Consider the following 13252-nt stretch of genomic DNA (forward strand, 5'->3'; position numbering starts at 1 on the left):
AATTACTACAAAAAATACATTTAATTGTTTTGTGTATTGTCAGTAACATTTTAAATTATGCATTCATTCATTCATAAAAAAAAAAAAAATGAAATAAATTACCTTAACACCAACAAAGTATTCTGCTTTCATCATTACTTTGTCATGTGGTTCTGCGGTTCATCTCTTGCCACTCTTTGTTTCCACAATCCATTTCTCATGTGGTTTATTTGCTACCTCTCTTTCTTTGTTTCCACCATTACATTGTCATGTGATTCTATGGTTCACCTCTTACCCCACTTCCTTTGTTTACATCATCACTTTGTCAAGTGGTTCTGTGGTTCATCTCCTACTCCTCTTTCTTTGTTTACATCATAACTTTGTCATGTGGTTCTGTGGTTCATCTTCTACTCCTCTTTCTTTGTTTACATCATAACTTTGTCATGTGGTTCTGTGGTTCATCTTCTACCCCTCTTTCTTTGTTTACATCATGACTTTGTCATCATCTCTTTGTTTACATCAGTGGTCCTGTGGTTCATCTTCTACTCCTCTTTCTTTGTTTACATTATAACTTTGTCATGTGGTTCTGTGGTTCATCTCCTGCTCCTCTTTCTTTGTTTACATCATAACTTTGTCATGTGGTTCTGTGGTTCATCTTCTACCCCTCTTTCTTTGTTTACATCATCACTTTGTCAAGTGGTTCTGTGGTTCATCTCCTACTCCTCTTTCTTTGTTTACATCATAACTTTGTCATGTGGTTCTATGGTTCATCTTCTACCCCTCTTTCTTTGTTTACATCATAACTTTGTCATGTGGTTCTATGGTTCATCTTCTACCTCTCTTTCTTTGTTTACATCATAACTTTGTCATATGGTTCTATGGTTCATCTTCTACCCCTCTTTCTTTGTTTACATCATAACTTTGTCATATGGTTCTATGGTTCATCTTCTACCCCTCTTTCTTTGTTTATATCATAACTTTGTCAAGTGGTTCTGTGGTTCATCTCCTACCCCTCTTTTTTTGTTTACATCATCACTTTGTTAAGTGGTTCCGTGGTTCATCTCCTGCCCCTCTTTCTTTGTTTCTATCATCACTTTGTCAAGTGGTTCTGTGGTTCATCTCCTACCCTTCTTTCTTTGTTTCAATCATTCTAGGATTCAAAGTCCACGATTACACTAGACAGTAGGTTACGTTCGAATCTAGGTTAATGCAATACGTAAGAACATTGTGTGGTGTACCTTGTCTACTGTTCTTCTAACCTGTTTGTCTTTACATTTTACTTTCACGTAAATATAGAGACAAAAGAACGAGCTTAGTTTAGAATTATATGGCTAAAATGTAAACATAGCTATTAGTTTTGAAAACCCTCAGACGTAAAGAAGGACAAGAGATTGTAGATTTGTCCTAAGCCACTACAATATTTTCAATATTACTGAAACATCCTAGTAAAATCTACAATGCTTGCAAACAGGGACTAACTTGACGCTACAAGAGTGAAGTGATGTGTACCCCTGGTGGTGAGTGTCAGATGTATTATTTTATCAGTTAAAAGACGGATTGCAAACCAATCAGGTTGACCCAGTCGGTGCTCCTTGACTGTGGGGAGCACAGATTTACTCATGTCGTCGTCTGTAAATCCTTTATAATTGATATGGTTTTTTTTTTGTAACATTACTTCTCTGAATGTGTCTAGAACTCTCACCCACTTTTCTTTTATATATATATTCCTTGGTTGTACGGTTATAGAGTTGAAATTTGGCAAGCTGCTAGCATTAGGTAAAGTACAGATGGCTACAACCTTAAGATAGGGTTAAATATTGCCACTAACTTTAGTTTATTACACATGACCTAATCATTTTAGGAAACTTTATTTAAAAACCCCATTGCTGGATAACTTTACTTATAGTGAGGTCTTGTTCAGCTGTTAGATCAGAGGGAGCTGTGTTTCAAGTCTCCTGGTAAGTCAGTTTCAGTCATAAAGAGTACCTAGCTGTACTTAAAATATAAGTATCTAATATGTTGATGTACTTAAAACATAAGTATCTAATACTGTCACTGTACTTAAAACATAAGTATCTAATACTGTCACTGTACTTAACACATAAATATCAAATACTGTCACTGCACTTAACACATAAATATCAAATACTGTCACTGCACTTAAAACATAAATATCTAATACTGTTGTGCTTAAAACATAAATATCAAATACTGTCACTGCACTTAAAACATAAATATCTAATACTGTTGTGCTTAAAACATAAATATCTAATACTGTCGCTGTACTTAAAACATAAATATCTAATACTGTCGCTGTACTTAAAACATAAATATCTAATACTGTTGTGCTTAAAACATAAATATCTAATACTGTTGTGCTTAAAACATAAATATCTAATACTGTTGTGCTTAAAACATAAATATCAAATACTGTCACTGCACTTAAAACATAAATATCTAATACTGTTGTGCTTAAAACATAAATATCTAATACTGTCGCTGTACTTAAAACATAAATATCTAATACTGTCGCTGTACTTAAAACATAAATATCTAATACTGTTGTGCTTAAAACATAAATATCTAATACTGTTGTGCTTAAAACATAAATATATAATACTGTCGCTGTACTTAAAACATAAATATCTAATACTGTCGCTGTACTTAAAACATAAATATCTAATACTGTTGTGCTTAAAACATAAATATCTAATACTGTCGCTGCACTTAAAACATAAATATCTAATACTGTCGCTGCACTTAAAACATAAATATCTGATATCGTTGTTGTACTTAAAATGCAAATATCTAATACTATCGCTGTACTTAAAACATAAGTATCTAATACTGTCACTGTACTTGAAACATAAATATCAAATACTGTCACTGCACTTAAAACATAAATATTTGATACTGTTATTGTACTTAAAACATAAATATTTGATACTGTTATTGTACTTAAAACATAAATATCTGATGCTGTTGTTGCACTTAAAATGCAAATATCTACTACTGTTGCTGTATTTAAAACATAAATATCTAATACTGTCGCTGTACTTGAAACATAAATATCTAATACTGTCGCTGTATTTAAAACATAAATATCTAATACTGCTGTGCTTAAAACATAAATATCTAATACTGTCGCTGTACTTAAAACATAAATATCTAATACTGTCGCTGCACTTAAAACATAAATATCTAATACTGTTGTGCTTAAAGCATAAATATCTAATACTGTCGCTGTATTTAAAACATAAATATCTAATACTGTTGTATTTAAAACATAAATATCTAATACTGTTGTGCTTAAAACATAAATATCTAATACTGTCGCTGTACTTAAAACATAAATATCTAATACTTTCGCTGCACTTAAAACATAAATATCTAATACTGTCGCTGTACTTAAAACATAAATATCTAATACTGCTGTTGTACTTAAAACATAAATATCTGATATTGTCGCGATTCACACCTTTGAGTTGTGGGTACACGATAAAGAGTGAAGATCAAATATCATTATTCTCTCATATGAAAGTAGCTCAAAAGTTGGCGGTGGATGCTTTTGACTAGCTTTCTTTCTTCTTAACCTGTATATCAGTTCAAAACTAGTAGCTGAGCTAGCGCAAATAAGACTTTTTGTGACTTTGTGTCAATATCCGAAGGAAAGAAACATAATGCAAAATCGTTAAATATCTGTTCGGTAAATCAACGAACGTACAGGGTGTTCGGAAAGTCACTGTTCACTTATATATTTATTAACAGACAAAACTGCACAGTGACTTTCCGAACACTCAGTATAATAACTTAAATGTTATTAAATTTTACATTTACGTAGAGTTTCTTGAGTTAAACAATTGGTGATGCTTATGTTATTTTGATTGTTAAATGACTTTGGATTTAAATAACTTATCATACGTGTTTGACTTATGACAGTTGGTTATACAATTTTTAATTGTGAATAATTAATTTTGTTAATTCGATTGTTAACAGCTAGTTATATAAATGTATATCACCATTTTTATTTCACTCAAATAATTCTTCTTGGACCTTATACATTTCACTTTACAAATGGAACATAGAAAATATCAGAAAACAGTTTTATATCCCATACATTAAAAACTCGATCTTTCTAACAAACGTGATGTTATATTCCATTTTAATAATTATTTGATATTTTGAGGAGACTGGCTTTGTTTTGTTGAATTTCGCGCAAACCTACACGAGGGCTATCTGCGCTTATTTAACAGTGTAAGACTAGAGGAAAGGTAGCTAGTCATCGCCACCCACCGCCAACTCTTGGGCTACTCTTTTACCAACGAATAGTGTGATTGACCGTCAAATTATAACGCCCACATGGCTGAAGGGCGAGCATGTTTGGTGTGATGGGGATTCGAAGCCGTTCCTAGGAGAAGAGCACAGAAGAAAAAATGTTAGCACACACACTCCTAAGACCCCCACAAAATGGTGTCATTTTAAATATAAACATTTAACATCTTATAATGATACAATTAGGAATTTAAATTGAGGTTTGATTTATTAACGTTTAAAGTTAAACACCTGACCCTTATACAATCTTTTTAAATTAGATGCAATTGTGATTTGTTTTTCAAATACAGTATTTTTTGTGCCATTTTGTACAATACACTGGTAAAACTACGTCTTATGTTACATCTACTATTCAATTACAAAATACAGATTATAGATAAAAAGAAAGGGTTATGATAAACATTAAAGTCAATATATATGTATGATTATTTGTATAAATACACACCTTAAGCTAAGTGATATTTCGAATATAAATAGATTCTTTCTTTTCTTTAAAGAAATAACACATTATAGTACGGAGAAAAAATTCATATTTTAAATTATCTGTGAATATTTTATTAATAGTTTAAATATTAAACAAAAGGTTAAACTTACTTGTAAATGAAGCCTGGCATGGCTAGATGGTTAAGGCACTCGACTCGTAATCCAAGGGTCGCGGGTTTGAATACCTGTCACACCAAACATGCTCGCTCTTTCAGCCATGGGGGCGTTATAATGTTTCGGTTAATCCCACTATTCGTTGGTAAAAGAGTAGCCCAAGAGTTGGCAGTGGGTGGTGATGACTAGTTTCCTTCCCTCTAGTCTTACACTGCTAAATTAAGGACGACTAGCGCAAATATCTCTCCTGTAGCGTTACACGAAATTCAAAACAAACCATAACAAATCAACACTTGTATATGTTTTGTAAAACATTAATATCTGAATGTACGTTTGTTTTGAAAAAAAAAAAGTTAATTTTTAGTTGGCTTAAGTTGTAAAAGACTTCATGTGTTTTTTTGTTCTAAATGTTACTTATATACTTACATCTGTGTGTGTGTGTTTTCTTGTTGTTTCATTTTCCTGTTCTGCAACATTCCTAAACCTTATTGTGTACAACACTGTATCTGATTCCCAACTTTATTGTGTTTGAAGTGTTGGAAAGACTATGATTTAAAAGCTGTCAAAACAGAGACGACGCACCCTTGTTTATTGAAAGTGACGTTTAACAACCCGCAGCAGGGGTTAGGGATGGTTTATGGTATCTTTATGTAGATGGTACACCTGTAAAATAAGAGAATGTGACAGATTTGGTACCTCAGCTTTGTTTAAAAGTGAACAATAAAGATCCTAGACCTTTATTTTACATTTCTATAAGACGTTAGTACAGGCAAAACCTTACTAGACACCAGAAGAAACCAATCTGCGCATCTGTTTTTTGTTTGTTTTTGAATTTCGCGCAAAGCTACGCGAGGGCTATCTGCAATAGCCGTCTATAATTTAGCAGTGTAAGACTAGAGGGAAGGCAACTAGCCATCACCACCCACCATCAACTCTTGGGCTACTCTTTTACCAACGAATAGTGGGATTGACCGTCACATTATAACACCTCCACGGCTGAAAGGGCGAGCATATTTGGTGCTAGCACCTGTTAAGATGGTTTTATGTTGTTGTTTTTTAAAAATGTAATGGGCTTAGTTATGTCTGTAATAGAACTTACTCTTAATAACTAGACATTTTCCAGTGGCACAGCGGTATGACCGCGGGCTCACACTACTGGAAACCGGGCTTCGATAGTGGTGGGCAGAGCACAGAAATTCCCTTGTGTAGCGTTGTACTTAATTTCAAAATCAAAACAAATTAGACATTTTAATTTTTGAAATTCAAGTTTGAAATTTTGTGTAAAAACAAACAAACATGATCTAACTCTTTTCTGTGATTTTTTTTTTAATATTCCAGGTGAAGATGGAGATGCCAGAAAGTTGGAGATGGCTGATGGTGAGAGTTTTTGTTCTGATTGCGATGTAGTTGAAGATCAGAACATTAACCAGGAACTATCTAATCAGACAGATCTGGACCACCAGAATCGTTCTAGTGATGCCAGTCTTCCTCTGGTACACTCTGATGAACTTAACAGTAACGAAGCCAACAGTGGTACTTATTCGTCCAGAGAAATTAGTTTGTATTCTGCCCAGTCATTAACAAACAATCACCAGTCTGTAATTTATCCTACTGTTGATTGCAACAACTTTGCAGTTGAAACAATGACGGATGACGGACCAATCGACTTTAGTTTTCGGAATCAAAACCAGTGTTCCCCTATAGCTTCGAATTTATCCCCTGGGTCCTCTATCAACGGATTCCACCATGAGTCACAAAACGAACCTCTTGATCTCTCCACTCCAAACAGAAGAAAAAATACAGAAAAATATCCAAGGGAATCAAAATTAAGCCGTGTAGACAATCTCTTTCCCCTGTCTCCTCGAAGCGATTGTCTGAACGGATTAACCTATAATGAAAAATTGATGTCTTTCGAGAGTTCTAAGACATCTGAAGTTAGTTCAGCTACATCATACAATATTTCACTCAAGTCTGTTGAATCTTTAGAAAGCCAACTACTTAATACAAATCTTATAACTTCCAACATGGCTACTGCTTTCGAAAAGATGAATGCCTTGTGTCACACAGTCACCAAGCCACAGGAATATCGGACAGGAAGCCGGCAAAATCCATGGCAGAATCAGTGGATAAACAAAAGTGAAGAACAAACGAAAGATGTTTTTACTTGTGTTTGGTGTAAACAATCATTTAAAAGTCTAGCTGAAATGACTATTCATATGCAGAAGAGTTCAAAGTGCGGGATGGCAGGCATACAGACGTCTGTACCATCAACTTCGTCAAACACTAGTATTTCCTCAGACGACCCATCTTCGGTTCCAAAATGCTCATCTTCCAATAATGGCAACAGTCTCTTGATAAAAGAAAGTATGGCACTACCTCGAAAGCTAGTTAGAGGACAAGACGTTTGGTTAGGTAAAGGTGCTGAGCAAACTCGTCAAATCTTGAAATGCATGTGGTGTGGACAGTCATTCAAGACTCTGGCAGATATGACCAATCATATGCGAGTCACTCAACACTATAATAATATTATCAGTCAAGAGCAGATCATATCTTGGAAAGTCCCAGCTGACAAAATTACGTCACAGTCACAGATAAATGCTGTCTTAACTTGTAAGGTTTGTAACCAAGTGTTTAGCAGTCTCAAGGAACTCAGTTATCACATGATGAAAAATGCTCATTACAAAGAACATATTTTACGAACCATTACGGAAAGTGGCGGAAGACGCAGGCAAACTAGAGAAAGGAGGAAAAAGTCTTTGCCTGTTAAAAAACTTCTTGAATTAGAAAGAATGGAGATGAATAACTTAAATATACCTAAAGAACGAAACGAAAAATCAACATCAGACAGTGAGAAAGTTAGTGGCAAAATTACGTGTGAAGAATGCGCCGAGAAAGTAGACGCCAAAGACTTTGTAATACATATAAAAAACTGCACTCAAAATTCTAAATCCTATCATCTTTTGAAAAATTATTTTTTTCCAGAGAGAGCTGTCGACCAAGAGAAGAAATATTCCGAATTTGGAACTCTTGATAAAATTGAATCTGACGAAGAGGTAACTAAATCAAGTAGGCTTCATGTAACAAAACCCACAGTCTTTAAAGGCTCTGAAGAAGACACCGTTCGAGAAAAAGAACAAAAGTATTCTGTACGTGATGAAGTGGATAAAGGAAGTAAATCAACTTCTGTGCTGAACGCCATTGAAAAACTGATCGAAAAGAGTTTTCAAAACAGAAGCAAAATGAGCAGTAATGGTTCTACTGGCATTCTACAAAGACTAGGTATTGATGAGGAAGTTTGCCCTCCATGGCATTCCTCTGGTAAAGGAGCAGTTGATTCGTCCAGCAAACCCCAAATGTCGTCAATTACAGCTCCTCCTTTCCAATTTCCAGTCAAGATGACAGTAGACCTTAAAAACGGGACCTTTAGGTCGCGAGATGTCGCTGGCATGTCCAATAACAAATTTCCGAAAGAAAACTATTTAATAAATAAGGAAAAAATAATTTATAATACTAAATCGGACGTTTCAGGCTTTTCTACGTTGCGATACAAAAAGCAATCATCTCCACAATCGGTGAAATCAGGAACTGAGGAAGAGGACACTGGTTATTTCCCTTCAAAAAAACAAGTAGAGAAAAGTCCAGTGGGGTCTGTGCGATCAAAAAGTCCAGCAACTGATCATGGTGAAGATTCTTTAGACGCTTGCTCCGAGGTTGATGAATCGAATGGTGAATCAAGTGCTCATGAAGAATCGTGTGATGTCAGTCATTTGCTGAGTCAAACAAATGTCTTGGAACAACTAGAAGAAGCTGAATCTCCTTCTAGTGATGCTCTACAAAATAAAGGTAAATCAAGTCCATCATCCTTAAGTAATTCTTCCAAACTTTCTGCAACAGACGTGAACCATGAACTAGACAAAAATCATGTAAATTACGATAAACCGTTTACAGGCCACCCTCTTAGGGAACTTCAAAAATTATTGGACAAAACAGACGTGAGTGTTTCACGTTCTGCTGTCAAGACTCCGCCAGGATCAATATTGTCATTTAGTTGGGCATGCACTGAACCTACAACATCAGATTCTCTGATGAAATGTGCCTTTTGTGACACGAATTTTGTTTCGAAAAGTGCTTATAGGCATCATCTGAGTAAAATGCATTTTGTGAAAGATACAAATTTACCTGATACGTTTGTTTGGAAAGCAACTCCGCCTCCTGGTGACAAAGTATTAAGTGAAGCCAATTTAGGGACAAAAGAATCTCTGCCACTTTCAGAAACATCAGATGAAAGTCCACATTCGAAGTTTTTAAAGTACACCGAACTAGCAAAAGAACTGTCGAAGAAATATGTGTAATATGAATGAATTTTTTTCCTCTTTTTCTGTACATAAAAACTGTTTAAAATATATCTAAATTATACGAATACGTGATGTAAAATCTATGAAATTTTCTCCAGTTCCTTACTGTTGATAAGACAGTGTTTTATTGTATTCTCCTTTGGAACTGTATTTGTGATACTGTTATAAATAGTTTTGCTTTTTGTACCCTGTATATATGGTGAATTTTTTCTCAGTTGATAAGTTTTCATTCCATTAAAATATACCTGTTATTAACTACAAGTTTATAAGTCAACCTGAAAATTTGTTTCTTAAACAAAGCAAGTATGTGACTTTGCCGATACATGATGCTATATTCTTAATAATACTTAGCACACTTAACGATTATTAAAAAGGTCTTTGAAAATATTTTATAACGTGTTCTCTAAAGAATAGTACAGTACTCTTCACAACAGGAACAGTTCCTCAGAAGTACTGTACACAGTACTCTTCACAACAGGAACAGTTCCTCAGAAGTACTGTATACAATACTCTTCTCAACAGGAACAGTTCCTCAGAAGTACTGTACACAGTACTCTTCACAACAGGAACAGTTCCTCAGAAGTACTGTACACAGTACTCTTCACAACAGGAACAGTTCCTCAGAAGTACCGTATACAGTACTCTTCACAACAGGAACAGTTCCTCAGAAGTACTGTACACAGTACTCTTCACAACAGGAACAGTTCCTCAGAAGTACCGTATACAGTACTCTTCACAACAGGAACAGTTCCTCAGAAGTACTGTACACAGTACTCTTCACAACAGGAACAGTTCCTCAGAAGTACCGTATACAGTACTCTTCACAACAGGAACAGTTCCTCAGAAGTACTGTATACAATTATACAGGAGAATTCTTTTAACTACAATAATGCTTTTTGTGGGTTGAGCTAGAGACCTCTCTAACACTTTGTTCAAGATTTTCATATCAGCGGACTCTGTGTAAATGGATCCAACTCCATCCCGATTTAGCCAAATAATGTGCCTTCCAATATCCTTAATATAAATCAATAAAAATAACTACAAATCATGCAGTGGACTGGTTTATTTTAGATCTCAAGATCACTTAATCTAAACAGAGCTAAAACATAATTAAGATGGAATAGATTACTATGTAATTCAGTGATACCATATTCTGACACTTGCTACATAACTAATGTAATGGGATAGAATATCAGGTAATCTAGAGATACTATATACTGACACTTGTTACATAATTAATGTAATGGGATAGAATATCAGGTAATCTAGAGATACCATATACTGACACTTGTTACATAACAAACGTGAAGGGATAGAATACCAGGTAATCTAGTGCTACCACATTCTGACACTTGTTACATAACTAACGTGAAGGGATAGAATACCAGGTAATCTAGTGCTACCATATTCTGACACTTTTTACATAACTAATGTAATGGGATAGAATACCAGGTAATCTATTGCTACCACATTCTGACACTTGTTACATAACTAAAGTGACAGTATAGGTTAATAGGTCACTACATTTTGACACTTATTACATTTTGATGTTACTCATGTATTTCAATGTACGCTTCTTAGCCTATTTTTACTATTTCAAGTGGCCCGGCATGGCCAAGCGCGTTTAGGCATGGGACTCGTAATCTGAGGGTCGCGGCTTCGCATCCGCATCGCGCCAAACATGCTCGCCCTCCCAGCCGTGGGGGCTTATAATGTGACGGTCAATCCCACTTTTCGTTGGTAAAAGAGTAGCCCAAGAGTTGGCGGTGGGTGGTGATGACTAGCTGCCTTCCCTCTAGTCTTACACTGCTAAATTAGGGACGGCTAGCATAGATAGCCCTCGAGTAGCTTTGTGCGAAATTCCAAAACAAACAAACAATTTCAAGTAAAACTTTTTTATATTTTTTAGAATTAATACAAGGCTTAAAAAACAGAGATACAAAAATATGTATTTTTATCCTCAAGTTATTGACTTGCTTACACAGCGATCTGATTTATTGTAAGGAGTAATTTCAATTTTGTTAATTATAACATTCACCAACAGTTTGGATTAAGTCGTGGATTTGCTGGGAAATAAAATTTAGGGAATTAATTGCACCATAAGCGATTTTCTGTTGGATTTCTGTGTGCGCGTGTGAGATACAAGGTATTAGGGTCCCGGTAACCAGGGCCCGGCATGGCCTAGCGCGTTAAGGCGTGCGCTTCGTAATCTGAGGGTCGCGGGTTCGCGACAAACATCCTCGCCCTCCCAGCCGTGGGGGCGTTATAATTTTACGGTCAATCCCACTATTCGTTGGTAAAAGAGTAGCCCAAGAGTTGGCGGTGGGTGGTGATGACTAGCTGCCTTCCCTCTAGTCTTACACTGCTAAATTAGGGACGGCTAGCACAGATAGCCCTCGAGTAGCTTTGTGCGAAATTCCAAAACAAACAAACCCGCTAACCAACGCAGTCTTAGAGTCACATGTAAGTAAGTGCTTAAACAATTTAGAAGAAAGTTCTACAAAAGCTAATGTTATTTCTAAGATTAACACTAATTAAAGAGTAGTTACGTAGCTAGAAAATTGTATTAATGATTCTACTTCGTGTTAAAATAGTAAACTAGTCAACATTTCCTTAACAAAACTGAAAAAGGTGCTTCAATCATTATAGTTGTCGCTTTGTAGAATTTTAGTTCATGAAGATTATCTTCATTATGTTATTTTGGTATCGTATTGCTGTTCCTTGATGATGCAGCACGTGTTGCTTGTCATTGTTGGTAGTTCGGTGTGTGAATTTGATGTCGTGTTGCTGTTTACCTGTTTCTTGATGATGTACCACGTGTTGCTTGTCATTGTTGGTAGTTCGGTGTGTGAATTTGATGTCGTGTTGCTGTTTACCTGTTTCTTGATGATGTACCACGTGTTGCTTGTCATTGTTGGTAGTTCGGTGTGTGAATTTGATGTATTGCTGTTTACCTATTCCTTGATGATGTAGCACGTGTTGCTTGTCATTGTTGGTAGTTCGGTGTGTGAATTTGATGTCGTGTTGCTGTTTACCTATTCCTTGATGATGTACTGTTTACCTATTCCTTGATGATGTAGCACGTGTTACTTGTCATTGTTGGTAGTTCGGTGTGTGAATTTGATGTATTGCTGTTTACCTATTTCTTGATGATGTAGCACGTGTTACTTGTCATTGTTGGTAGTTCGGTGTGTGAATTTGATGTATTGCTGTTTACCTATTTCTTGATGATGTAGCACGTGTTGCTTGTCATTGTTGGTAGTTCGGTGTGTGAATTTGATGTCGTGTTGCTGTTTACCTATTCCTTGATGATGTAGCACGTGTTACTTGTCATTGTTGGTAGTTCGGTGTGTGAATTTGATGTCGTGTTGCTGTTTACCTATTCCTTGATGATGTACCACGTGTTGCTTGTCATTGTTGGTAGTTCGGTGTGTGAATTTGATGTATTGCTGTTTACCTATTCCTTGATGATGTAGCACGTGTTACTTGTCATTGTTGGTAGTTCGGTGTGTGAATTTGATGTCGTGTTGCTGTTTACCTGTTTCTTGCTGATGTACCACGTGTTACTTGTCATTGTTGGTAGTTCGGTGTGTGAATTTGATGTCGTGTTGCTGTTTACCTGTTCCTTGATCATGTACCACGTGTTGCTTGTCATTGTTGGTAGTTCGGTGTGTGAATTTGATGTCGTGTTGCTGTTTACCTATTCCTTGATGATGTACCACGTGTTGCTAGTCATTGTTGGTAGTTCGGTGTGTGAATTTGATGTATTGCTGTTTACCTATTCCTTGATGATGTAGCACGTGTCGCTTGTCATTGTTGGTAGTTCGGTGTGTGAATTTGATGTCGTGTTGCTGTTTACCTATTCCTTGATGATGTAGCACGTGTTACTTGTCATTGTTGGTAGTTCGGTGTGTGAATTTGATGTATTGCTGTTTACCTATTTCTTGATGATGTAGCACGTGTTGCTTGTCATTGTTGGTAGTTCGGTG

General features: G+C 35.8%; 1 protein-coding gene and 1 long non-coding RNA gene across 4 annotated transcripts in view; both read left to right on the forward strand.

Moving 5' to 3' along the window:
• The window catches only part of LOC143250954 (protein tiptop-like), a 109271-nt gene extending 99822 nt beyond the window's left edge, over window positions 1-9449 (forward strand). For 2 of the 3 annotated variants that reach the window (XM_076502183.1, XM_076502184.1), the window contains exon 2: window positions 6247-9449. In XM_076502183.1, the coding sequence (XP_076358298.1) occupies window positions 6247-9260 (3014 nt within the window). In that variant the 3' untranslated portion in view covers window positions 9261-9449. Of the gene's footprint in view, window positions 1-1705; window positions 1938-6246 lie in introns of those variants that run through there. The other variant, XM_076502185.1, reaches the window with a different exon arrangement.
• Window positions 1-13252, forward strand: part of LOC143250955 (uncharacterized) — a 151275-nt gene that overhangs the window by 113827 nt on the left and 24196 nt on the right. The window lies entirely within an intron of this gene.

This window comes from Tachypleus tridentatus, chromosome 5, assembly GCF_004210375.1.
Source record: "Tachypleus tridentatus isolate NWPU-2018 chromosome 5, ASM421037v1, whole genome shotgun sequence".
Lineage (NCBI taxonomy): Eukaryota > Metazoa > Arthropoda > Merostomata > Xiphosura > Limulidae > Tachypleus > Tachypleus tridentatus.